Source organism: Poecilia reticulata, linkage group LG10 (genome assembly GCF_000633615.1).
Source record: "Poecilia reticulata strain Guanapo linkage group LG10, Guppy_female_1.0+MT, whole genome shotgun sequence".
Classification (NCBI taxonomy): domain Eukaryota; kingdom Metazoa; phylum Chordata; class Actinopteri; order Cyprinodontiformes; family Poeciliidae; genus Poecilia; species Poecilia reticulata.
This window is the reverse complement of record NC_024340.1, coordinates 18,816,684-18,844,117: the sequence shown is the minus strand read 5'-3', so window position 1 is coordinate 18,844,117 and position 27,434 is coordinate 18,816,684. Positions and strand designations below refer to the sequence as shown.

Below are 27,434 nucleotides of genomic sequence, written 5' to 3'. Positions count from 1 at the left end.
CCCCCTCCTCTTAAAGACATGAAGTATTTCTGACCAAGTCTCTCTCTGAAACTTAACCTGTTCTTCCTTGTCCAGACTCTCCATCTGACCTCTGACCTCTACTGAAAGATCTGCCACAACTAATTGTGAACAGTACAAGCATCTAAGCAAATTTTTTCATTTTTAAAAACTAGTTACATATTAGTGGTATATAGTTATTGCTGCTGTACAAAATACTTCTTTAAAATAATATTAATTAAAAAAATTTTTTTTTAAAAAGAACTACAAATCAGCTAAAAATGTCTGCTTACTTCCATTTATTTGCTTTGAGTTCTGAACAATAAAAACTCCCTAAACTTACGCGGGGCAAACTCCGTGTTGTCCACCTCCCTGTCGTTGGTGCAGACCCCCTGGTCCAGGCGTGCGTCCGCGGCCGCGCAGCAGTAGCGCAGCGCGCAGGAGCCGCAGCACACTGTCGCGTCCGTGGTGTCAAAGTCTTCCGGACACTGAAAGCCCTCATGGTAGTTCCCGTTAGAGTCCAGCCAGCCGTGGCAGTACTCCCCCTGAGCGTCCGATATGCGCAGGTTCCAGGTCAGATATCCCAGCAGCAGGCAGTTCCAGAAGCGCACCATCCCGCCCGGCCGCTCCGGGTTCACGGTTCCCCCTCCTCCCGCCGCCTCGCCTCTTGTTCGGCCTCAGCTGCCTGGACGCGGGTTCCGAGCTGGGATGAATGTCCCAACGCGAAACTGAACCCAATGCATGTAAAGTTATGCCATCTTTGCCGCATCCGACGCGCGGTGGGACATCAGCGGCGTTTGAAGTGAACAGGATCCAAATGATGGGTTTTAAGTGACTTTTAAAAGTCTCATCTCTGTGGCGAGTTCTGGTCCAGACGGAGACGGCAAAACCCAGCAGAACCAAATCGCTCCGGTTTCTTCTCCGCTTTGGTGTAGCAGGATGAGAAGGGGCTGCGTGTGTGTTCGCCTCTCTGCAGATCTGCCGCTTTTGTGAATCGGTGCTTTGGGGCGCGCGCACGGCACTCCACTTCATCCGGACGTGCGCGTTCACGCTGTTCAACAACAAATTATATAGTAATATTGATGCCTAAAGATTGACACTTAAGTTCTTATCTTAACTTGTTATAAATATGACACGGGCTTCACTTCAGCAACTACAAGTGGGAAAAACAAAAGCTGACTACAGTTTCTGACCATATTTGCGTGAATTTGTTAAATATTAGAGGATAAGCATCAGTCCATTGTGTTTATACCTGAACTATGCTTTTATTTTACTTATTTACTTATTTACTTATTTTACTATGTCCAGAGTTTTTTTTTTTTTTTTTTTGGGGGGGTTGGGGGGGGTTGCCACTTTTCAATATTTATTGGTAGTTTTACATTAATTTTAGATATTTTACTTTATTGTAGAATTTCTGAGATTCATTTTGCTTTTGAAATGTACATCTTGTTGATTCCTTCACACTTACAAAAATGCCATTTACATTTAATTTATATGAAAGTATAGATTTGCTACTTAATTCTGTCTGAATTATTTTTTTTTTTAATTTAGCCAATAACCTATATATGATGTAAAAATGCTAAAAGGCGTAAAAGTGATCTATTTGGTCTTATTGAACGGAAAAGCTTGTGGTTCTAACCTCTTGTTTGAAACCTATTGAGGCGGCGCCCCCTGGTGGCCACACTAACTTTTAAGCCAGGGGTGTTTAGGGCAGCTGTTGGCTGTCTCTAACAGCTGATGTCAAACATAAACTTACAACAGACTAAAGATGTAAACACGTTAGGCGCTCGTCTGTAGGCTGTTACTTAAGATGAAATAAATCAGACCATGAAGCTGCAGTATATTTTTAAGATTATTTCATGTGTTTATTAGACACTTTTTTCCTTATTCTGTTTTTTTTAAATCTTTTTTTTTATTTCTATTGTAGCAACAACTTTTTGGCTTTTTTAAAATATTTGAATTTATGTCGATTCCTTTTATTCTAAACCAAAATGGCCTCTACTTCCTTTTCCTTTTTTTTTTGTAGTATTTTTATTTATTTATTTATTCAGTATAATTTCACGTCGCAGCTACAGCTGCTACAGCGCCCCGCTGTTCTCGGTGGGGATGTTTTCTACACAGAAGTCCCGCCTGTATTTGCCTCTGGAGGAGTCTCAGCCTGCGCTCCCGACTGGGGATTGGAGCGGCCACTTGTCAGTAAGCCAGCTTCACGCCGTGCATGTGTGCGTGTGTGTGTGTGTGTGGAGGGAAACCGAGCCAGACAGTGACGGTCGGATCGCTCACTCATCAGCTGTCTGTCAGGCCAGCACGCCACAAAGAGCAGCTTGACACTCGGCCGGTATGGAGGGAGAGATGCAGCCCGCGGATGAAGGGCCCTGCGCCCCGAAGATGTGCCGACAGCAGCGGGGTCCGTACAGCACCCTGAAGCCCTTCCAGAGCAAGCGCTCCGCGGGGAAGTCGCGCTTTGACCGGTCCGCTGCTTTGGAGCTGCCTGTGTTTGGCGACGGGCATCCCTTCACTTTCCATCCCGAACAGCCTCATCCTTTCCAGCAGCAGCAGCAGCAGCAGCGGCTGCAGCACCTCCACCAAAGCAGCGTCGCTATCAGCAGCAGCCAGCAGCATCACCCGCTGCCTCAGCAGCAGCACCACCGTCTCCCATGTGAGGCCAGGCCCAGCAGCAGGGTCCCGACATCCACCTCAGCGGCCACGGCATCCCTCGGCTCCCAGCGGCGCTCCGGCAGCGGTTCGGAGCCCCGGTTCTCCCCGGATTGCACCTACGGAATCAGCACAGGTGGGTGTGAAACTTGTCATGAGTGAGCTCTATTAGTTCCGCTCCTTCTCACATAGTGTTTTTTTTTTTTTTTATTTAAATAATGATACTTCACCAGTCTTTGTGTTTTCCGTAAACTAAATATTCTTATGGGAACGTGAAATATTCCTTTCATATCAACCATATTCTAATGCCTTATGCTCTACCAAAAGGCACCTCCAGAAGGTGGTAAAATCGGTGGCCAGATGGTAGTAATCTTGGGGTGCCACTTAAAAACCAGAAGCCAGTGGAGGTTTTTGTTATGACGACATGGCTTTCAGCCCAGGGCGATATGAAAGGGGGACACCAGAGAAAAACAAACATCTGTCAGTTTTCCTGTTGCTTTCTTATTGCTAATTTATGTCCATTTGATGGGAATGGACTCCTCCCTGTGGTGCACACAGTGCTGGCAATTAACTAAATGGCCTTTTTATAAGAAATTAGGACTGAATTTAAAATTGAATAGTTGCTCTCTCAACAGAGGTTTTTTAAAACTAAATTTAAGGCTTATAAATCTGAATGTGAACACGAGAAAGCCTTTTAGTGCACTTTTAGATTTTGAACCACTTTGAAACACAGTTTAAATTGACTGGTAGACTGCCATACACTGAGTTATTTAGCAGTGATTACATAGGCTTTACAACTAATATTGTGTTTTTCAACACCACACGTGAAAAACATTGGGTTCTCAGTTTTCTCAAAAATATCATTTCAATCTGTCTAATCAATTTCTCTTGATATGTATGTATTTCAATTAGCATGAGATTTATATTTTTTAATTAGTTCTTAATGTTTCTATTAAGTAACCTAATAATAAGCTTTTTGGTCAAATGGTCTTCATTAGGGAAGTGTGTTTGGATGTGTGAAAGAGCATCTCACACCAATCAAGAGCTGCGGCTGCCAGAAGCAAGTTGTCATGTGGGAACCCAAGGTGTAGATCACACCAAAGAAAAAGATTCCTTTCTTAAACAATCTGATGATTTTTTAGTTTGTGCATTGAAATACCTATAGGAGCCATAGTTGTTAAAACGTGAGTTTGTTTGTTTGTTTGTTTTTTTGTTTGTTTGTTTTTTGCCAATGCATAAAATTGGTTCTACAATTCTGTAACTATCCAAATGTATTCACCTAAACAGTAAAATCCTGATGCTTTCTTCAATCCAGGACCATGGCGAAGTGACATAAATTCACAAAGTGGTTTAAATAAAGACATAAAATGACGGTACATGAAAACACATAAGTCAGTAAATGTTGAAATTCATAAAATTTGTCTTTGCCTCTCCTAAATGTATCCATAAAATATTATAAGGGGTGGTTTTATGCAATATATATATTTTTTATAGCTTTATATCATGTTATAATTTAATTCCCTCATCATACCAGGAGTGTCGCCTTGATTATTTAAATCTCTTGTGGCAGCCATTTCCTGTTTACTCACAGCTCCTCCTCGGAGCTACAGTCTGCAAGCCGAGCCTCCACCTCACAGAGCACCTCTTCCCCACTCCTCCGCAATTCTGCTCCTCCAGACTAGCGGCAGCAGTGAATAAACACCTGGTAGGACTGAGCATCTGGTGAGCTTGTCAGACAAACTACTTGTCAGTGCAACACTCTTGAGAATGAATTTAAAAGGTGAAATAAAGGAGTATTGTTGTGACGACGTGGCTCAGTGTGGGAAAAGGCACGAGCTTCTTAAAGAGACAGAGGCCAATTTTCAGATGTTAAAATACAAAGTCAAATTTCTTTTCAATTATGTTTGATGTATGCAGCCATTTTTATAACAAAGAAGATAACATATTTACTTGATCATGCGTTAAAATGGCATTATATGGCTAGAAAATAAATAAAACCGTCCCTTTAAGCACATAAGCCAGTCTGAACCTAACATGTCTTTAGACTCTGGGAGGATGTTCATTAATATCACATTTGGATGCATGTAGGAGAACAAACAGAAAGACCCCAGGCTGGGATTTGAACCCTGGACCTGCCCCACAGTGCAGCCTTGAGGGGTTGATTCATTGTGTATGTTTTGTATTTGCTTCCTAGATGTACACTCCTAAACTGTAAGCAGTCAATAAGCTGACAGAAAAAACCAGCATCTCCTAATCCTCATATTTTCCATTTCTTCCTTTGTTCCTCCTGTCAGCAGTGATTGATTTACTTGTGTAATGGGAGCAATAGTGATCGAATCTCCTCTTCATGTGCACAAAATTACACTCTTTGCATCTCTCCCTTTTTCTCTGTGCACCATTACGGGTCCTCGCCGTCATCCTGTTGAAACACATTGTTCTCTGCTCATGTTTTCTTTTTTTTTTTTTCTTTTTTTTTTGTTTCCCCCTCAGCTGCTGTTCATTAGCAGGCTGCATACAGGCAAGAAATGTGTTCCCCATGTGGAGGGCTGGTCCGTGGGAGCCAACATTTAGATGAAAGCGATGAACCTTATCCTGGCAGTTTCAAAATTAAATATTAGACACAGCATCCTTTAATCAGATTTTAATCTGGTTATCTCTGCAGGCAGCAGAGGCTCTTCGTGCTCTTGTGTTTTTTTTTGTTTTTTGCAGCTTCACAGTCAAGTTTTCAGACAGACTCTGGGCGACGCAAACGGCTGCATATTAAATCGTTTTATTGCAAATGTGTGATAGCATGTCGAAAGATCAGTTTAACCCGGTTCTATTGTTTGCATATGTTTCGACAAGCACTTTTCATGCCAAATTGAATCTGCACACGCCATGCAGGATGCGCCACTCCTCAGGTGATAATGGTACATCAAAGTGGTTTTATCTGCACAAATGAGACAGGTTATTGTCTTTCTCCTTCCTGTAGGGGAGAAACTGGGTGTCCCTTTTTCTGTGAAGCGCAGCAGCAGAGGCCCTGGAACCTGCAATCAGTTCAACACACAATAACCCAAATTGCATTGAAAAGCCTTTCCCAAAGAGTCGTGATTAAAACAAATGGGCCTCATAAATTTGCTTCTGCCGACCGTGTTGTTTTTAATGAAATTTTATGAGGCTCTCAGCTCTCAGTGCCACAGACCGGGAGAGGAGGGGGAGGTGGGAGCAGGGGTGAGGGTGAATGATATCAGACACATCTCCACGGGTAAACAGAGACAGCACGCATATTAATAAATGCGACACATCTGCGCCAGGCTGATAGACACGTCCGAGCGAGTGGCACCGCCGCCGCAGCGGCCGCCCAGAACTCATGGCGTCTGTTTGTGTGTTTTGTTTGCAGCTACAGTAGACTCATAATCATTACGCGGAGGTGTGTGGGATCGTTTCACCGAGACGTGTCCAGACTACCGGGGGAAATTTGCGCACTGAGGCCTGAATCTGGACTATAACTATGTGCTGATTGTCTTGGTCACAGCAGATACGGCGACCTTAGAGTTTATTGACATCTGAATAAATCACCATAATAAAGCTGACATTTCTATGAACAAAGAGCCTCGCACAAGGCTTTTTGTGGAGCACTTCAGCTCAAAAAAGAGAAGTGAAAGTAGGTAGCGTCTTATTTCGTATGTGAGCAGGTCGTTTCTTTCTGGTGCTTTTATTTGAAGATCGAATAATTGTCAACTTGAGTAATTGTTAAGTTTCCAAATGAGTACTTACAGCCTAAGAACATCAGCACAATGAATTGTAAGAAGAAGAAAAAATAGCTTACAATTCATCTAAATTTGTAATACCAGCTACTCTGCAAAAGTATTCACACTCAAGGTTATGTTACAGCTTCAAACGTTCAATTACTTGATTGGAGTTTTATGTCATAAATCAACACAAAACAGTGCATATAGTTGATAGGAAGGAACATTTTACATTCTGAGTTATTTTCAAAATGTGGCGAGCCTGTGTACGTCAGATTGAATGGGGGAAATATCTGAACAGCAGCTTTCAAGCCTTGCCACTGATTCTCTTTTGGACTTAGAGCTGGACTTTGAGACATTTTGACAGATGATTGTGCTTTGATCTGAAGTATTCATTGTGTTATAATAGCATAATATTATGTTATTATGTCTGCGGTTGCTGTTTTGTGGGAAGGCAAACCTCCACCGCAGCTTGAAGTTGGTTTTTCAGCTTTCAAAAGGATTTCTGTCAGGACCAGCCTCTGTTCAGCTCCTATTCATCTTACCATAAACTCTGCTGACCCGGCTGCTGAAGAAAATTATTCCCTCAGCATTATACCGCCATCATTAGATATTTTGCCGTGGATGTTGTGCTTAGGATTGATGCGCATCTTTTCCTCCACACATATTGGTTAAAACATAGACAGAAATTAAAATGTTCTTTTCTTTGTTATGTTATCAGAGCACTCATTTTCCAAACTGCAAACTCCTAATGGCTTCTTTTCTTTGTGATCTTTCTCTAAGGCCAGATTTGCTCAGTTTACAACTAATTATAGTTCTATCCAGATTCTCTCACCTGAGCTGTGGAACACTGCAGCTCCTCCACAGGCCTTTTGACCTAAGATTTCTAATCCTTATAGAAAAAGTATATAGAATGCTCTTTGTATTTTAAAATAACAGATAAAAAAATGCAGTGTGACACGTCCAAAGCCTGGAATATCATTCTGTTATCTATCTCTGCTTTAAGCGTCTCCACAACTTTATTTTTTACGGCTCTGCTGTGTCTAACTCAGTTATTGACCTGCAAAGCCAGTTGTGCTGAACATGTTGAAATCCATCCAGAAGTCACTTGTTTTGCACCTTTTGAGCTGAAATTTATAATTTGATCCTTCAGATAAGCAGATAAGAACTGACTAAAAAAAACCAAAACAACAAACACCAGTTCTTCTCTGACTCCCTGACGTCCTCCACAGAGAACCGTCTCATCCTAGATGCCTTCGCCCAGCAGTGCAGCCGAGTCCTCAGCCTTCTCAACAATGGCCGTCTCCTGGAGCCTCCGTCTTCCTCCCTCAGCTCTAACATCAAGCTGGAAGACGGACGAGGGGACGCTCAGGGTCTCCACTGCTCCTCTCAGGGGAAGCTGAAACCCCCGGAGAGCTCCTCCACCACCGACCCCGAGGACGAGGCCCAGCAAAGCCATTCCAACCAGCACCAGACCTCTGCCGTCCTCCGCATCTTCACGGACTCCCTGCAGAGCTACCTCCTCTCTGGGCCTCAGCAACACCTGGCAGCGTGTCGCGAAGGGGAGCAGTGCGCTCCCGCCGAGCGCGGTTCAGACGTGTCTCCGTCGAGACACAACCTGGGAGGATGGGGGTCCCCGGCTCCGTCAGAGTCGTACGGACACCCGTCGTCCACGCTGCCGGAGGAGGATGAGGAGGAGGAGAGCTGCTGCCCCCGCTGCCTGGAGCTGGAGCAGGAGGTGCTGTGTCTGCAGCAGGAGAACGAGGAGCTGCGTAACAAACTGGAGAACATTCCAGGTGCAGTAAGACCACAACCTCAGTTTGTTGTTAAATCCTGTTATTCCTATTTCTTTCACTGCGTTTGTTTGTGTCTTGCTTGGTCTCGTTTGCTTTTGTTTTCTTTCTGACGTTTTGGATTCATTTGGAGAAGGTTTCACAGAACAGTTTTTTTATTTTTGGATTTTATATGACAAAAGAGAGAAGAATATAGGGTGATTGCTGAAATTCTGTCTTGGTCAGGCAAAGTTGGCAATTGATTTGAACAGAAAATGTAAGACTAATAATGGATAACATACTGATTTTGCTAAGCTTTTCAAGAGTTAGAGCAAGAATTAAATATTATTTTTCAAATGAATGAGCTGGGTGTTTTTCAGAATATCTGATATATTCTGTTTGCTTTAAATCATTTAGAACTTTATAAATAAGTTTAAGATGATTGTCTCTATAAATCATTAATGAGAATCTTTTTCTTTCCATCTGTTCGTAGATCCATTTTCATCAAACACAAAGCACGAAAATAAAACCTGGCTTAAAATATTTAATTAAATATTAGACCGCTATAAGCTCTCACATTTAAAGCGATCGTGAGTGGAAGCATGTTTAAGTACGAATGACCTTTCTGGGACCAGATTGGGCCTGAGGGTCCAGGCAGACGGTCACATTCAGATGTTAGCGGTGAAGAAAAACAACAAGCTTCTAAAGTAACCATATTTGAAAATTACATTTGGAGTGAAACAGTATTACATGTGCTATATTTTCCATTGATATGAAAGCCACTACCCATTCTTCTAGTAAACCTTTGGGAAAGTCACATGTGAATCGGATTATAGATCATAATACAGCATTGAACTTTACACGACGGGCAGAAATGTCATCATAAAGTTAATTTAATTGAGTAATTCAATTTAAAAAGAGAAGTGTCTTATAAATTCATTGCAGACAGAGGGATGTAATTTGATTCTTATAATGTACGTCTAATGAAATCCCCAAAAATATTTCTAACACAGGTTTGTTCTGTGATGTCCAGGTTATGACCTACACAGTCACAGTAAAGCAGACATTTAGTTGTGACAAAAATAAATCTATGAAGCGTCAAATATCTATATTTTTCACTGTAATATATTTGACTCTGCGAATGACTTTCTATTACTTGAATGAAATGTATTTTTTAATTACATTTGAAAATAAATTAAAATTCACCTCTACAAACAGAAATTGTAGCAACGAGAAAAACGTTTACAAATTCTCACATAACATAATTTTGTTAAGTTGCAATTGTGAGTAAGTTACAAATAAAATAGAGATATATTCAAAGTTATTTCTCAGAATTTATAAGAAAGGTAAAGAAAGTAATCTAAGGATATGGTTGTAGGTTTACAAAATCAATCCTTTTTGCTTCAGGGATTTTTTTCTACTACTGTTCACTTTAACACCTGTTTTTGTTTCTGTTTTTTTTCCCCAGTTCCCTGCCAAAATACTTTGGACTACTTTAAGACTGTTCTTGAATTTCACAACCAGCTGGCCCAACAAATGCCAGAGGAGCAGCTCACCGAGGTGAGAGACAGGCTTGTGTTTGGCTTTATAAAGGATTATCATTGTGATTAAGAGAAAAATATAACATCCTATCCATCTTCACGCAGTGTGACAATATGGAATTAAAAGATGTATCTCTGCAGGAGGAAGAGCAAACCGTCTTTGAGGTTTGTCGTTTAATCATTGGATCATACATACACGTGTTTTTTTCTTTGTTTCACCCAAACTCCTAAGTTTAGCTTCTCTTCCCTTCAGGGGAGCAAACAGCTGCTGGAGAACTACCCGCTCTTCATCACCAACAAGCAGTGGGACGAAGCCGTCAACTCCTCCAAGAAAGATGGCCGACGGCTCCTGCGATACCTGATCCGCTACGTCTTCACCACGGATGAGCTCAAGTTCTCCTGCGGTTTGGGGAAGAGGAAGCGCTCGGTGCACTCAGGAGACCCGGGCCTGGAGAGACGCCCGCTCAACCCAGTCAAAGTCAGCTGCCTCAGAGGTGCGTCGCCTTGATCTCCGCTGATTTAGGAGAGTATGCACTCACCATCAGATTTAAAGCACTGAAGGTGTGACAACTTTGTTTTAAAGCCGTGTGATTTTAGACTGTTAATCAAGCAGGTTTATCTGATTTTATGTCAATGTTTCATTCAATGGTTCACCATTAGACTACTTTTATCTTAAGGACTAATATGTCGGAGTTTTTAAACTTTTACTTGCCAGTGATAATATTGATCATGTTTTCTTATAACTTTACCATTTTTGAAGTAAGAGTAAAAATCTTGCGGTAAATAATTGTAAATCTTTTGGTGACTTTTATGCATGGCAGATAAAATAAGCGATCCACACTCTATGCACCTGATTATCGTGCTCCCGGCTGCAGAGAAACACACACAACAAGAAATTGTGCATTAGGCAGTTTGTTATTTGGGACACTTAACATTTCTCAAATGAAAGATCCATTAAGAAAAGCTTTAGAATCTACCCAACAAAGCCTAAGAGCAATTGTTTCAATTCAACATCATTCTCAACATATTTTTAAAAGCACTTTTTAATTGTAGCATTTCCTTTTTAAAGGTATTTCTTGTCAGTTGAGAGATTGTAATGCTTTTCACATCATTCAACTCATTTTTTTGTGGATTACTACAAATGACTGTATTTTAGGATTAAACAGTACCACAGTAATATAATCATTTATAATTATTAAACTGTGGTACTTCTCGGATTTCTTTTTAACGTCAAGCTTTCAGAGTGAGACATAAAAATGCCAAGCAATCAGAAGTTGAAAAACAAAACTACAACTCAGTCAAACTACAATATATTTTTGTATCTCAACTACAGCAAGACACACATTGTTACGTTGGACTCTTGTGTTTTTGGTCATTCTGCTCTCATCTTCCTCCATCTCACTTTCAAATCCTGACTCAAGTCTTAACATGTGCTTTGATTTTCCAGTAAAGAGAATAACGTTTATTAACCCTTCAGAGTTTATCCGGATGCACTGTGCCTCAAACCCAGACTGGTGGATGCCCTCAGAGGAGCAGATCAACAAAGTGTTCAGCGACGCCGTCGGCCACGCGCGCCAGGGCCGGGCGGTGGGTACGTTCCTGGGCAGCAGCGGCAGCAGCACCAGCAGCCTCTACATGGACGGCTTCGACGGACATCTGTCGCAGGACGAGCTGTTTCTGAAAGGCTGCCAGAACGGCCAGTCAGACTGAAGTTATACAAAAAAAATAAATAAAATGATGAACCTTAATATGTAGCTGTACAACAACATATCCAGAAACACCAACTTTTATCTAAAAACATTCCAGAGAAAGTGTCATACAGAATACAACTCCAGCCCTTGCTTTAAGTAATTTTATAACCCTTTTGGTTGTTTTATACTTGCATTTTTTGAGTCAAAATGTGACTTTTGCCGGTTTTCAATTTTAAAGCAATTTGAGTCTTCCTTTTTGCTACTTTAAATATGACTTGAGTTTATTTCACTGTCAGTGGGTTATGTTTAGGGCTAAGTCAGTTTCAGAGAATATTTTGTGTTAAATTTATAGCATAGTTGTGTTAGAATTTCCACATATCTACACAAGCTGCACCTTCATGATATTCATAGCTAAAAGTAGCATTTAATCTGTTTGCATCTGTATGTAGTGAAAGCACCTTTACCTGAAATTTTTAACAGGAGTGCCTCTGACATCATCACATTCGCTTGTTCACTCTGCTGCGCTTTGACTTTCATTCAATCTTCATGTAATTTAAACAAAAGTATGTAGGTCAACACTAGACATTTGCTCCAAGTCACAACCAAACTTAAAGGTTATCTTGTTATATTTTGGAGGTAGTTACATGTAGTTGAAACCACATTGTTATTTTTTAAAAAGCCGCAACAAACCACACACAAAACATGATGCTGCAGCCACCGCCGTACTTTATAGTTGGGATCCTTGGTCACGATTTTGCAAGCTTCACATTTTACCTCCAAAAATAACAATGATGATCATGGTTCAATTTTAGCATCCTCAGACCGCAGGAGAGACACAAATGTTTTTCCATGAGCACATTAGCAAAAATGGTTGTTTTATACTTTGTATTATCTGAGTCAAAATTTGACTTTTGGCAGTTTTAAAGGAGGCGTCTCTTTTAATCCAGTGGACTGTTTCTAAGTTTCACAGTAGGTGCTAGATGTAAAACACAATAAAGTCAAGATTACTAAAAACATTTAAAGGTAAAGCAACAAAACAGAAATGTCATTCTTGAAATTTGTTTTTAGAAAACACTGCAATTAAGAAAAACATAAATTTCAAAGTCACATTGAAAAGAAATAGTTAAATTAAATATCAAAGACTTTTTTGGGGAGGGTGTTCATTTCAGGGCAACCTTATAGCACAACTTTAACCAAAGTTTCCTGTGTCTTTAACCTGTTTACAGTCCAGTAATAAGTCCTGCCGAATTGAAATATGACTTTAGTTTGCGTTTTTGTCTGAATTTGCAACAATACCGCTTCTTTTTGCTCAAATACACTGTTGCCTACCAGGTTTGAATGATTCTCTTTTTACACACTTCTCCTCTTTTTGTTTAGTTTAATTTTTACTATGCTATTTTTGAAAAAGTTTGATCAAAGCAGTTTTCAAAAGATATGCACAGCATGTCATGAATAGACCACATTGTCACAATAATTGGTAGAAAATACACTATTTTGCCAAATTTATTGGATCACCCATGCAAGTGATTAAATTCAGATGCTCAAATTACCTCCATATTTACAGGTGCATAAAATTCAGAACCTATGGCTGCAGACTGCTTCCTCTCTTATAAATATTTCTCGTCCAACATCAGTGTCTGACCTTACGAATGCGCATTTGGAAGAATAGGAAACAAAAATGCCCATAAACACACTTCTTAGTCTGGTGGAAGGTTTTACCAAAAGATTTCTACCTTTTATACCTGCAACGGAAGAGCCAACATCTTACTAAATACTATTGATTAAGTCAGACAAACGAAACCTTGTTGTATACTGTAATTTATCCAACTTCATAGGCAGCAGTGTGCAATAAATACTTGTATTTAAAACCTAAATTAGGAGCAAAACACAGGCAACAGTAAAGATCTTTAGTTTAAGGCAGTTGCCACTTTATGAAGCCTTAAATGAGCAGGAAGTCATTCACATAGTAAAATGTTAAAGCTCTGTGTCATCATGTGATGCGTGTTGTTCCCTGACAATTACTGAAAGGGTCTACTTCCTCTGAGAGAGAAAGCATGAAACACTTGCTTATTTCTGAAGCTGTTATTTGCACTTTTCGTGGTCTCACTGAGAACAAACAGATGTAAAGAGCTAAATACTCACCTCAAAAAAAGATTTCATGCTGAACAACTTTCTTTGCGTTAATATGTAACATTGTTTTCTTCATCTGAATGTAGCTGATCGTGAGGCCAAGTCACCCATAAAACGTGCTGTGTAAATTGTGTAAAATAAAGTATGGTTATTGTTAAAGTTCTTTTTTTCTTTCAGAAAATACAATGTCTCCCTCTTTAAAAAGCCAAGTAGATAAGTGCCAGAGAAACCTTAAAACTGTTGGACTGTGCTGTTGTGTTGCTGTTCTGAATGTGTGCGTTTGTTCCCATGTACTTCTTTACTCAAAATGGCTGTAATCAACACTGTGAAACATTCAATTTTTACAAATATTCAGTAAAAGTTTTTTTTTTATTATTTCCAATGAATAAACTAAAAAAATGAAGTTGAAAAGTCCTCTCTGTTCAAAATGTCTTTATTAACAGATCATTAATGTAATCTTGAAATGTCGCTGTTTTTCTCATCACATTTCACTGATATTTGATATATAGTATCATTAACCAAGATTTTTTTTAATGGTGAGAATATCACCATTAAATATATATTCTACTAAAATGTTCTAGAGTACTTTAACATAGTTGTACAGTGGAGAAATGTTATTCTTAACTCAATCAAAACTCCTAAATCATTTGTAGAAATTCCCCTGAAATGAGTTCATGTCGGTGTTAGAGTCAAGATGAGACTACAGCTCCTCCGTCTGGAGGCTTCCAGGAGGTGATTTTGAAGTTTTTTCAGTTCGAGCTGCAACAATCCACAAGGTGGCTCTGCAGCTTCAAGAAAGATGTAACTTACTAGTAAAACATATTGTCATGAAGGCATCTGTGCAGATGATTATCGGAAAGATTGCACTCTCCACAACAGACTTCTGGACAGTCTGCAGCGTTGTGCTCCAAACAGTGAGCTTTTTATAAAGTTTGCTGTGTCTTTTACATGGTTTCACTGTTTCACTGTTCAGTCTGTTGTCCAGGTGAACACAGAGGTATTTATACTCCTGCATAAATGCAGTTAGGTGTGAACTCCAAAAGGCTGAATGCTAAAAATAAATCAGAGCTTGCCTCAAAATAATATTACTCTAAGCGTGTGCATTTCCCACTAATAGATTTGCTTGTTCTTCAGGTTTTTATTTTGCTTACTTTTCAAAAACATGGAACTTTTGAGAAACATTTTGCATCCATTCATTGCCTATGTAACCAATTTACCTCACAGTGATGTTTTTGGGCTGTTGGAAGAGCTGCAACATATAAAGAAGGAAACATGACAGGGATTTGAACCCTCGACCTCCTTGCTGCAAGCCAATAATGCCATTTAACCATAAACATTACTGTGTTTTCATGGACAAAATGATTAATATTAACAATAACATCTTCTTGGTAAGATTTTGAGCAAAAACACAAAATCTTACCAAGTAGTTTAGGTCTAATTTTTTTGCGCTAACATCTTGGTACACTTGAAACAAGACAAAACTAACTTACAAGTAAATGTTCAGCAAGATATATGAGCTTATTTTAAGTCAATAATGACTTGATACTGATGAAAAAGTGTTAGTTCAATTGGCAGATTATGACCATATTAAGGAATTATTTACTTAAAACAAGCTCATACATCTTGCTGAACATTTACTTACAGTTAGTCTTGTAATTCTAACATATTTACACCGGAAACTAGACCAAAAATACTCTGTAAGATTTGCAGTGTAATTTAACAGTTATTAAATTGAACGCTGCACTTATTGATCAAAACGCAGCGCAGGCAGGCTGCTTTCTCTATACCTTCACACAGCTTTTCTGTGTCTCGCTGGATCAGACGCAGCTTTGGGTGTTTCTCTTTAATTCTGCGGCATCTCTCTCCTCTCTATGCGGGCCTGCTGTGGTGGAGGAGGAGGGCGGGCCGTGGAAACACACAATGAGCAGATTCCGGACCGTCGACTCGTTGATGATGCGACATGAACCGGAGCAGATGATTTCTGCTCCACTATAACGTGATTTGCATTGACTGAGTTTAAGCAGCAAATAAGCGGCTGAAACTGAAGACTGAAAACTGAGGCTCGTCGGAATTTTGGGAGATTTCCCACCCCCCCTCGCCCCCCCCTGCAGCGGTATTTTTTGCGCAGCACTTAGAAAAAAAAGGGGGGTATGACCTCCCGATCAGCTGATCAGACACATCAGTGAGTGAAACTGCTTGTGTTGAGTTAAAGGTGGTGGTGGTGGGGGGGGCAGCAGCGGTACAAGATGATGTCCTTGATAGATCTGGACGATGATCAGCGGTGGGTGCCTACTCATGTTAATGTCACCGTGCTCCGCGCCAGGGGGCTGCGAACCAAGGGCAAGCACGGCAGCCGCTACCTCTACACCATCATCCAGGTGGGGAAGGAGAAGTACACCACCGGGCTGGTGGAGAAGGCGGAGGTGCCCGTGTGGAACGAGGAGTGCTGCTTCGAGCTGCTCCCCGGGATCCTGGAGGAGGGCGGCCGCAGCGCGTTCCCCCCGGGGAGCGGAGACCTGGTCCTCACCGTCATGCACCGGGTCCTCATCGGGCTGGACGTGTTTCTGGGTCAAACCATCATCCCTCTGGATAAGATATTCCAGGACGGAATGTGTCCCAGAGATGAGTAAGTTCACATTTTCATTTCAGTTAACTATCCTCTCACTTTCAGACAGACTCTGGTATTTTTAGTTTGTGATGATCAGTCATGTGCATCAGCTGAGCTAACCGGTTATCCTCAATGAGTTAGTTTAAGAAGGAACCAGAACTGTTCTGCAAGAAAGGATGCAAGCTGCAGAAGCAACATCCTCAGAAAGACCTGACCTATGGACAGATGTAGCAGAGGTTCCCATAATGCACCGCAAGTAAACAAGATGAGTTGCACTTTCCGTTGTTGCACGAGTCTTGATCGTGACCATTAAGTCAATCTTCATGCAAAAATAAAATTTCCCGACAATCTTGTACAATTTCAGAAAAAAAAAACATGTCTGACAACAGCAGCCATTGTGTCTGTAATTTTCTATGAATAGAAATCACATAAATCATTATGCATGTGGCTGCTGAGATTGAAACACATTTAACGTTCTTATGATGTTGTTATATAAATAGTCCGAGGCTGTGACAGAAAAATATAGTTAGTAGTTGGGAAAAGATTTTAAAAGCTGATTATGTGAGAGTCAGATGGCTTTAGAGAACATATTGCATTAAATGCCCCTTAAACCCTGTGAATGGACTGTTCCTTGTTCAACTTTGATTCCACCACCATGTTTTACTCTGGGGATGGTTTGGTCTCTCCTGACCTGAACACTGCTTATGCGACYTTTTTTTTTTTTTTTTTTTTTTTTTTWKYTTTATTTAAAAAATGCCAATCCTGCTTCACTCTTCCATTGAAACTATAATTGTGAGGTGTATAACTAACATTTATGCTGTCAACGGTTCCTGGCTGTTGTAGTTTAGGCTGACAGTCATTTAATGATATGTTTACAGCTGTGCCAAAATATTTCTGTTTATGTAGAAAAGATTAAACAGTGCTCTGTGAAATGTCAAAAGTTTGTGATGTGGTTTATGAACTAACCCTTCCATGTAGTCCACAACTTCATCACCTAACTGCTGTGTTGCTTGGTACTTTGATGAACTGGTTCTGGTTACATTGGATTTTATTAAAAGGTGTCAGAGTAAAGGGGGATGAAAACAAATGTGTGCCACAATTTATAATTTTTCTTTAAAAAAAAGAAAAAAAAAACAAACTTATTGCTACTTTTCTTTCTCTTTGCATCTGTTTACTACCTATAAACACACTGAATGAAAAATAAAAAATATTTCTGGAAAATCAATGACGAACATTACCCAACTGACAGGTTATATAAGAGCCTGTGGATACGGTCAGTTTCTTTTTATTGGAGCTCTGCTTTAGATTACTTACTGGCTGTCAAGTCTTGAAAAGACTCAACATCGTTCTTTTGTAATGGTTTTTGCAGAGTATTAAATGTGGCTGACTCACCAGTTCAATCAAAATACCATTAGTGGTCGTTTTCCCTCCAAACTCATGTCTTCACTCATTACCTTTTTGGCTCACAAGTCAAGAGGTACAGTTAGGCAGAAGTAAGTATCCACTTTTCTGGGTCCAGAAACCTTTTTCCTATCATGCAGGTCTTCTGTGATGTCTTCATCGTTTACATTCAATGAGGAAAAGCAAAGTGTCATACTTAGAAACAGGTGATCGGACAACATGAAAATGATCGCTTTCAATGGAATGTCAATATAAATAATATGATAATTTTTGGTTATTATCTGTCTCAATTATTAACTGTGAATGCTAGTGAACCACCCGTGTTTAATACAACAAAACATGGGTGAGGTATCTGGCCTTTCTGTTATTCGAAACACTGGAATAGAGTAAAACAGAAACATCTGGCTTTAATTGAGGATCCTGCTCCCTCTATGCTCACTGAATTCCTGCTGTTCGTTCTGGCTTTGTAGCATTTTCTGGGGTCCGCTCAGTGGACCAGAGAGGGAGGAACAGAGCAAGGACTGAATTCATTGGTTGACCCAGTTTATCTGTTAATGCTTTTTTTTTAGCAGACCTTTTTTGTGCACTTTGAGAAATATGAGTTTCCATTTGTAGCTGTGAGGCCATCAAATAATTTTGCCAAATGTAGAACTAAAGCACACACCGCTGAGCTTTATCTAAACATTTTGCAATAACTGGGATGCTTTTACTCAGAGAAACTATTATTTTTATTGCTCAAGTTCTTATTTAAGCTCTGAAAGGGGAGTATTATGTAAAATCTGCTGTTTTTAGCATTATATTATAATTTCATTACCTCATCAAACCTGGAGTATTGTTTTTTATCATACGTCTTTGAGGAATCGCTGAGTCTCACATAGCAGTCATTTATGGGTGCCTAACAGCTTGCCCATACAAAGCCTATTTACCCAAAGCTCCTCCTCGGAGCTGCAGACTTCAGTTGAGCTTCCGTCCCACAGAGCACCCCTTTCCTTACGCATTCCCCACAAAACTCCTCCAGACTAGTGGCAGCAGCAGTTAGAAAACACCTGATAGAACTGTCATAATTGAGGAGCATTGTTATTATGACCTGCTGAAGGCGGAGAGTTGGAAAGAGTAGAAACCTTTTAAAGAGACAGAGGTCCATTTACAAGTGGTCAAATTACAAAGTCTCACTTCTTTTAGGTTGTCAGCTTTTTTATGACAACTAAAGGTAACATAGTTACTTGATTGTGCTATGAAATGGTGCTTGGAAAATACTGAATAATACCCCTTTAAAACAAAGATGCGTGGACATTGTCTCTTGTTTTCTGTAGGTGGTTCAAGTTGAACTCCAAGGCGGGTAGAAAAGAGAAGGAACGTGGTGAACTTCAGGTGACGGTCCAGTTCACCCGCAACAACATGACAGCCAGCATGTTCGACCTGACCATGAAGGACAAGCCCCGGTCTGCTTTCGGCAAGCTCAAGGATCGCGTCACTGGGAGGAAAAGGGGGGATGTGGAGTCTTCCTCAGCCATTGTGCCAGGCCGCTACGCTGCGTTGTCAGGGTCCCTGGGGCAACCGTTTGGAGAGGTTGGGGTGGAGTCAAAAGAGGTGGAGATAACAGAGGAGAAGAGGAGCAAGATGAAAGATTTCTTCAAGGGAAGACTGCGAAAGTCATCTGACACGAGGTCGTGCTCGTCTCTGGCCTCAGAGAGCAGTTTGTCTTCCATGGCCAGTGATAACCTTGGCCCTCCACCCAGCCTGGATCTGCTGTCAGACCCTCCCAGCTCCCCCATTTACACAAGCAAAGTGAGAATTGATGCACACTATGGAGAAGCAGACCTAGCAAAAAAAGGTAGGTCTGAAATTATTTGCAGAATTATTAAATTAATCAATGTTTTTAGTGAAACTGCAGATGTTTGCCACTTCTCAAAGATAAGTTAGTCCCAAAAGCAACAAAATGATATACATTTTACAATAATGTTAAATAAAAGAAATTTATTTAGATCTTCTTTATGCGGTAGCTATATAGCTATACAGAGAGCTACCAAACTCAGTCATAGATACAGAAGTTTCTGAACCTGATCACATATATACATTTCAAAACAAATAGACAAATATAAATTGTACTCACTGTACTGTATAAGGCTTCTATCTTTGCTGGTTGCTTTGAATGTTGTCTATTCATTGGTTGCTACGAGGAATTCAACAGTTTCCCCGTTTTTGAAAAGTAAATACATTGCTTGGTAATTGCATTTGGAAACATGTTATTTTGGACTGTTGGTTATGTCCCCATGCTTAAGGCAAAGAAACTAAACCCAACTCCACTTCTGTAAAAAAGCTACACAAATGTAGCCTGGAATATTCTTTTCAGCTGCTGTTCACATAATCCTTTATATTTTACAATTTAAAAAGTGATTATATCTCTTCTTATTTCTTTCTGACAGTGCTCACCACCCAGCACACCACCAAGATTCTTACACACAAGCGAGCCTTCAGTGATGAAGCTAGTAAGATCACCACAGCCCTCCCTCGACCAAATGTCGCAGTGGAGTCTCTCAAGGGTCAGACCATGACTCAGTCCAAGTCGTCTCTCTGTATAAATGGAAGCCATGTCTATGATTCAGAGCCATCGACTCCAAAAGGCTCCGGAGCACTCCCGTCCAAACTGGTTCTGCTGGAGAAATGTTCACCACTGTCTCGCTCTCTGCAGAATCTCACAAAAAGAGGAGAGGAGAAAAGTTCCTTTACCGAGGGACGGCGCTGGTCCTTTGATAAGCTGAAGAAAGAGGAAAAGGAGGAAGAGAAAGAAGCATTAGCTCAAGAGGCTCAGACTGGAGATCGCCCTGTTCAGGCAGCAATGCCAATCGTATCTTCAGCAGGATGTTCACCTGAAAAAGGAAGGAAACTGAGAAAGACGTTGTTCTCTGCAGGGAGGAGCGATTCTCTGCCTACTAAGTCAGACCTAAACCAGGCTGGTGCTTCATCGGAGGGAAGGCTCAGAGGCTGGTTTGGCTCCGGAGACTCCCATAACAAGCCCAGGTGAGTCAGGAATCATCATTGGTTTTCCACAGTTCTGAACATATTTAGTTACCATTTGGGGCATACTGAATAAAATGGGTGTCAAAATCAAGCATTTGTTCTGCTATGTGCTCATTTGAAAACAGAATTACTTAATTTTTGGCCTTTTTAGAATCACATGGTATCATCATCACTATCCGTATTTTCATATTTGGCACTTCAGCATTGCCATTTTTTTTCAGCGTGTCTTTCTCTCCTAACTGCATCACGTGCACACAGTTGCTCACCCAGCACTCACCAACACTCTACCTGAAAGTGTAGGTGGAGCTTGAATTGCTACTGTACATCACTTATTTCTTTCTTTGCTTGATTATTTGCTTGATTTTTTTGCAAATGGGCTTTGCTTTTTCTTATTTACGTTTCCACAATTCTGCTTTTATGATCTGATATCTTCAAACTGAACTTAGCTGAGAAGGTTTTATCCTAGTCAATGGGCTAGTATTCTGTTTTTGTAAACTGATTTTCCCCAGCTGGTAACCTGGCACATCATTAACCAAGAGGAATATTGTGCCCTATTTTCCTCTACAGGCTGGAAGTTTCTACTATGGTAGAAAGCAGCTCAGATGTACCCCCTTCCCTCTCTCCTTTCTCCCCAGTACCTCCTCCATGCACCTCTCCCCCTGCTTCTCCCTCTGGTCACGTGTCACCCGATAATCACAGTCACATCAACCTCTTCACCCCTTCCTCTTCTCCTTCCTCAAACCCTCTCTCCCCTTCCAACCCTTTCCTGCCATGTATGCAGCGCAACCCCTTTTTTGAGGAGCTTGTGGCAGAAGAGTTAGATAAGTTGCCTTCTTTTGCTCCGTGCTCCTTATCAGACTCACCCCCCTTTCATTACACCACTCTGCCAGCAGACACAAATCCCGAAGTCAGCAGCAAAAATAGGGTTTCAATAAAACGTGAGCGCCCCCGGCCAGTTGCTAAGCAGATATCACTACCTGCTTTAGTGCCCAAAGGAACCACACCTGGCTCCCCCATCCACTCCCCTCCTTACTCCATGCCTGAGCATCCTGGAGAATGGGAGGAATCCTTTGATGCCTTTGCCTGTAGTAGACTCAACTCCCCTAAAGGTAGACTTCCTCCAGAACAGCCCAGAACCAGTCCAACCTTATCTTGTAAACGTAGCTTTTCTCCGGTGGAAAACATTGGCTGTAACTACGTACAAGAACTGCAAAGATGCAATGATGAGCCTCCACCTTTACCTCCAAGGAGACTTATAAGGACTTCGGTGAATGAAATGTTCTCAGATGGCTGGCTGCACAGAGGCCAGGAACTAGCTGTCCATAAAGAAGCCTACCTCCTCTCTCAGACTGGTGTGGCATCTTTGCAGCGTGGCAGGGAGGGTGAATCCAGAAAAGAGATCCCTTCTCCCAACACAAGTTCAAGCAGCGGAACATCAAAGTCTGTAGGCGTCCACACCCAGCCATATACAAACAACATCTCACTTGGACTTATATCTGAAGAGAACCCCAAAAGGTTCAAATATGAACCTTTGGAAGACGTAGCCGACTGTTGGGGTGGAACATTGTTTGAGCAAGACTTGTACAGACGTGCGTGCAGGGGAAATTATGGACAACAGAGACTAAACAGTCATCATTTATCAATGAGCACTGAGGAAAATGCAGGGGATAAAATCTCATTCAAGAACTCAGGGTCTGGAGGGCTTCTTGATAGTGACCATTTCAGCGCACTGTCCAGTGTTCCCGCTGATGAACCAAATATATCATATACTACAGCAGAGGAGACAGACGAACTGAACCCATGTGAATCCACATGCCTCAATAATAACATATCTTTTTCGCTAACACTAGGAGACCTTAACATGAATGTGAACAATTCAGATTTTGGTTTCATTGACTCAGATGGATCTCCTCAATCTGAAGCAGCCGGTAATTTCAAAAGCAATCTAGGAGAGAACGTTCTACCCCAACGTTCACAATTAGACATTTACCAGAAGGAGACCACATCTGGGGACATATTCACATTAAAGGACACCTATATAACCACTTTGAACTCTTCTTTTGAAGTAACTGCATCTTCTAAAAAGCTTTGCAAAGTACCACCAGTTTGCCAAGACAACTGCCATGACTGTCTATGCAAACTAGCAAGTGAAACATTGTGTGGTCCCTGTGTGTCAAAGAGCCAAGGGATTGTTGCTCCATTGCAGCACAATCTTGCATCTAACTCAGCAGATGTTGAAGCTGAACTTACAGGTGAACAAATAAAGTGTGATGACGACTTTGAAAAGATAAAGAAAGACTGTGATGATAATGGGAACCCAGAAGACAACTTGGGCAAGCCTAAGCAGACCGAGTCATTTTCAGGAGTTGTTAGTGCACGAATCAGACCAAAAGGAGTTTCTAGACAGAACAGCAGTGACAGCCCAAGCAGCCAAAGCAAATATGGAGAAAGGGAGTTTGTGCAGTTTCTCTCCCTCGTCCAGAACATTTCAGAAGTCAGTGAAGGACCATTGTCTTATCAACCAACTAAATCAGTGCTCTCTTCCTTACAAGTTCTTGACCACCCCAACAAGTCTAAATTGACCTCTGCCAGTGACCAAACACACCAATTTATGTCTAACACAATATCCACAATACCTTCATTGGACAAAGAAAAAACGACTCCAATCAGCTTTGAAGATCTTCATGCAAAAGTTGCACCATACTGCAGAACCCCTTCCAATACAAAGATTAGAAAATCTTTGCAAGAACATGAACCCTGTTCTCCCTCCATCCCTTCTACACTCCCCCTGTCAGCTGACACCCTGGTCTGTTGCCCCCCCATACAAGCCTCAAGCACAGGGCCTAGTGCTAAAGTCGGCACTTCGCTGGCTATGGCCTCCTCCACCCCCTCGCTGTCTGCCACCTTCACCACTGACCAGCCCCTGACTGATGCACGGCACTCACTTTTACCTGAGGAGACACAGCCTGCTGGCAGCCTGCCCCTTCAGGAGAGCAGGTGAGACTCCTCGCACTAGGACATGACCTTTTGTTTAAGATCTAGACAACAAAACATGAGAATGGGATGTCTTTTTTTTTTTTTTTGCTTAAATCATTGTTATTGTTTTCTGCTGTGATGGTTTGTTTGATTTTGATCACATTCATGTTAAGGTTTGCATTCACATCCAATTTGATTGGATGGTAGCAGTTGCATTGCTTCTGTTTTTTGCTTTACATTTATGTAAATCATCTCATGCTTTAATTTTTTTGGGCTAAAAGATATTCTGTTGCTTGCTTAAAACGTTGCACTGCATTCATTTAGCTTGTTTTGCTGCTGCTTATGCTAGCTAGTAGCTAATGACACCATAGTAGAACCACTGCCATTGCAGATTCAAGCTTTCTCTACATACAAAAGAAAGAAATGGACACTAGTATGTACAAATTAATAAGGATGGTACAATTCAGGCTAAATGTTTGGGCTGCTAGATGGAAGATTTAAAATAATAATATTATATAGGTATATAAAATGTATAATCCATTATTAGCTATGAGAGCTGTTAGCACTGCTTGACTTTACAAAAACAAATGTTGTTTGGTTTTTTTCTAGACGGATGCGTTTTGGCATTTGTTGAAAACAGTTTCCTTTTAAAAAGGAAACTGTTTTCAGTTAAAAAAAATGTTTATATCTTAATGCTTCCTGTAATATTTTAAGCACTTCACTAATATTGAAAAATAATAACTTTGAGTCTTTCTCTCAATAAAAACATCCACACTGAAAAGAATAGTTGTCAGTGCAGCCTGATAGTGGTTATGTTCTTTCACAAATTGGTAAATCGTCTGATGTTTGAGTTTCTAGCTAGCTGGCCACTGGTGATTGCTGTTTTTTTATTATTTTTTATTAATGCATATTTGTTTAATCAAGGTGATACCAGACAGCTAATTCTTCTCCATAGCTAATTTATTTAAACATTGATTTCTTCTTCTTATCCTAAGGCTCAGTTCCAGCAAGTGAAAATGGAAAGGGCAATGACTAAACAGTGAGAGCATATTATATACAAACAAGCTAAACACATAGTGATTCTGGTCAACTTTTTCTGTATGCCTATATGTTCAAATTCAATATTTAGTTTTGTAAATAATTACTCATTGTTATTGACTAAATGAATGAACTGTATATAATTTTCCCCATTTTTGACTTCAATTTTTTCATGAAGACAAATGCCTTATTTACTGATGGCCTTTATGTATTCTGCTTTTACTCAATATGTACTTATTAAAACATTCTCTGTTGTTTGAAGTTTGAATTGCAAAACTGAGTCATTCAGAAAACACATATGGTAAACAAGCATTTTGCATTATTGTAAACTTTGCAGCATGTTAGTGTTGGAATGGTGGTCCCAACTTCTTCCGTTTTCAGGTCTCATCCAGTGAAACCGTTGACATCCAGCCAGCCTGAGAAGAAAGAGGGTCGCTCAGTTCTTGAGAAGCTAAAATCTACCATAAATCCAGGACGATCCACCCATCAGGCCACACCTGAACCTGAGAAGAGTCAGGTACAGATAAAAAAAGATACATTTGTTTTTAGTCTTTCATACAACAGTTTTAAAATCTTTCAGATTTTTAAAGAAGCAGTTGAGTTCTGATTTCAGAGCTTTAGTTTTGTGACCGAAAGTGTGTCAGTCAAGATACAGACAGACATTTCTGACATATTGCTAAGACCTAAATTTAAATTTTCACTGAAACAAGAATGTCTGTTCAAAACCTTCAAAACATTTCAAAGTGCAATTAAATAAAACCTGCAGGTCGCCAAGTTAGGTTAATAAAAAGCCGTATGTTTTCTTTAATTGAATACTACATGGATAATGCATAATTAGCAGGTCAAAAACACTGTTATAACCATAAATATTTCATTTTATTTTTAAATAGCTGTTTGGTATTTTTTATATTATAATTTACATAAATAGATGACAAATGTTAATTTTCAGTCACTTATGTAAAGGTGTGTGTTAACGTAAACACAAAGTTGAGACATAATGCCTTTTAGTTTTCGGTCATTGATTTGAATGGACTTAGGGGACATCCCCAAACGACTGAGAGTAGATAAATAAATAAACAATGAGGAAGGTTATTTATAAGACCTTTCAAAACAGCTTGGATGGAGACAGATAATGAGCTCAGACCAAGTAATGCTCAGATGAAGCTGACGGTAGATAAAATCAAAGAGTTTCATCTTGGACTCTGCTGACCTTCTTAGATCTTGTGTAATAAGAGAATCTAAAAAGACTGAAAAATGTCTCATTTACAGAACAGAGAGGTTTGCAGGAGAAAATAGTTGAAAGTTTTTGAAAATGCAAAAAGTTGGTGAGTAAACATAATTACATAAATCTGCTCTCTCTGCAGGAGGTTACCGCAGACAGAGTGGCTCAATATCAGCACCTTACCAACATGGAACTGATCTCCCTGCTACTGCAGCAGGAGATGGACATGGAGAAGCAGCAGGCAGCATCTGACCAGCAGGGGGCGCAGCTGCAGAAGGTTGAGGCAGAGCTGAAGAAAGTGAAGGCTCAGGTCCGAGACCTGGAGGACTACATTGATAATCTGTTACTGCGGATCATGGAGCAGACTCCCACACTGCTTCAAGTACGCTCAAGGCACAAGTAACGACTGAGCCAGTGTTGTTTTGGAGATTAGCAAAGTGTGAAAGGATTCTTTCATTCAGATAGGAGGTATTCTGGAGAAACGCTCCATTAATTTGGACTCACAATCATCCAGATTGTCTCACTGCTAATACTACTGCCTTGTTGATGTAGACGTAATATTAACTTTCATGCATGCTGGTTACTTTTTCCCAGTTTGGCACAAACAAAAAACTGAAGACATGCCATAATAAAAGCTTTCATAAAAGCAGACACATGATTATTTCACACAGCTCTCTGTAGTAGAATAACTTAAAGTAGTCAACTTTTGCCACTTTATCTTAAAAATGGCGGCTTTTGCATGTGCTTAAATTAAATGCAGACTGAAAAAAAAATGTTTTTCTAGTGCTTTGAATTAGCTCTTATAGAATTTACAATTAGACTTGATTTGTCTTTGAAATAAAAAATTTGATTTCTGGCAAAACAATCTAATTTCAGATTATTTCATGCCATAAAGAGTAAGTTAAAGAGTCAATTTAAGCTTATTACTTCTTCTGAAAGAGAAATTAAAACAACAAAAAGGAGGGAAAACAGCTTTGCAAACTCACAAATGTTAAAGCAACATTTAGTACGTCTTAAGAGTGTTGAGGACAAAGCCTTAGTTTATGCATTTTTAAGATTTGAAGACGTTATTTTGTTCAAGTTTTCCCTGAACTTGTTTTTCACACTTGAACTGATCCAATGACAATGTTTAAGTTTTTATCGCATTATGTACATACAGAAACAGTAATATTTTACTGTAAACAACCATATAATGGTATTGTAAGTTACTTTACTTTTTTCATGATAATGTATTCTAATGCCACTCTGAAGCACCACTGTAGCTAGCTGCAATGCTTTATATGACCGCAAAACTGTAATAAAATAAAGTGCACATGAACAGAGGTTTATATAGTTTTTTTGTCCCTGATGAAGTCCCATATGCAGTGCTTCATCATGCACTACAATGACAAATTAATTTGTTTTGTGGTTTTTTTTAATGATGCATTTTTTAATGATGCTTATTCAACACATAGCAGCAATATTTGAAGCAAGAGTTAGGTTACCACCTACCTCTTCTGTCTTTCTACAGGCGGCAGAGCTACCACATCTTTGGGAATTAACAAATGGTGTACCTCTTACTGTATATTCTTTACTTACATTGTTTGGTTTCTTGGCATGAATCTAACATTTAAACTTAACAAATTTACAACAAGCTTGAAATAAAGAAAAAGAC

General features: G+C 40.2%; 3 protein-coding genes across 5 annotated transcripts in view; 2 read left to right on the top strand and 1 right to left on the bottom strand.

Moving 5' to 3' along the window:
- shisa3 (shisa family member 3) overlaps positions 1-1,249 on the bottom strand; it is a 5,878-nt gene extending 4,629 nt beyond the window's left edge. Inside the window, exon 1 of the mRNA XM_008420554.2 lies at positions 341-1,249. Coding sequence (XP_008418776.1) covers positions 341-611 — 271 coding nt within the window. The 5' untranslated portion in view covers positions 612-1,249. The remainder of the gene's footprint in view (positions 1-340) is intronic.
- Positions 1,250-1,395: 146 nt separating this feature from the next.
- On the top strand, positions 1,396-15,533 carry bend4 (BEN domain containing 4). Of its 2 annotated transcripts, XM_008420558.2 has the most exons (7): positions 1,396-2,788; positions 7,613-8,176; positions 9,621-9,712; positions 9,835-9,858; positions 9,947-10,187; positions 11,171-11,399; positions 15,263-15,533. In XM_008420558.2, exons 1-7 carry the CDS (start codon positions 2,338-2,340, stop codon positions 15,507-15,509), a joined length of 1,848 nt encoding a protein of 615 aa, XP_008418780.2. In that variant the 5' UTR covers positions 1,396-2,337; the 3' UTR covers positions 15,510-15,533. The 2 variants fall into 2 exon arrangements, with proteins under 2 accessions (XP_008418780.2, XP_017162654.1); XM_017307165.1 differs by lacking the exon at positions 15,263-15,533 and having other exon boundaries at positions 1,397-2,788; positions 9,621-9,711; positions 9,795-9,858; positions 11,171-14,060.
- Positions 15,534-15,736: 203 nt separating this feature from the next.
- Positions 15,737-27,103, top strand: rab11fip5b (RAB11 family interacting protein 5b (class I)). Of its 2 annotated transcripts, XM_008420555.2 has the most exons (6): positions 15,737-16,140; positions 18,837-19,357; positions 19,950-20,544; positions 21,112-23,541; positions 24,940-25,075; positions 25,923-27,103. In XM_008420555.2, the coding sequence occupies exons 1-6, from the start codon at positions 15,761-15,763 to the stop codon at positions 26,181-26,183; spliced, it is 4,323 nt and encodes a 1,440-aa protein (XP_008418777.1). In that variant the 5' UTR covers positions 15,737-15,760; the 3' UTR covers positions 26,184-27,103. The 2 variants fall into 2 exon arrangements, with proteins under 2 accessions (XP_008418777.1, XP_008418778.1); XM_008420556.2 differs by lacking the exon at positions 21,112-23,541.
- The last annotated feature ends 331 nt before the right edge of the window (positions 27,104-27,434 follow it).

Excerpts from the sequence above, each read along its gene's own strand:
- bend4 (XM_008420558.2), top strand. The coding sequence starts at position 2,338 with ATGGAGGGAGAGATGCAGCCCGCGGATGAAGGGCCCTGCGCCCCGAAG. Across the intron at positions 9,859-9,946 it reads AAGAGCAAACCGTCTTTGAG|GGGAGCAAACAGCTGCTGGA; the intron begins GTTTGTCGTTTA and ends TCTTCCCTTCAG. Across the intron at positions 10,188-11,170 it reads CAAAGTCAGCTGCCTCAGAG|AGTTTATCCGGATGCACTGT; the intron begins GTGCGTCGCCTT and ends TTAACCCTTCAG.
- rab11fip5b (XM_008420555.2), top strand. The coding sequence starts at position 15,761 with ATGATGTCCTTGATAGATCTGGACGATGATCAGCGGTGGGTGCCTACT. Across the intron at positions 23,542-24,939 it reads CTGCCCCTTCAGGAGAGCAG|GTCTCATCCAGTGAAACCGT; the intron begins GTGAGACTCCTC and ends TTCCGTTTTCAG. Across the intron at positions 25,076-25,922 it reads CTGAACCTGAGAAGAGTCAG|GAGGTTACCGCAGACAGAGT; the intron begins GTACAGATAAAA and ends CTCTCTCTGCAG.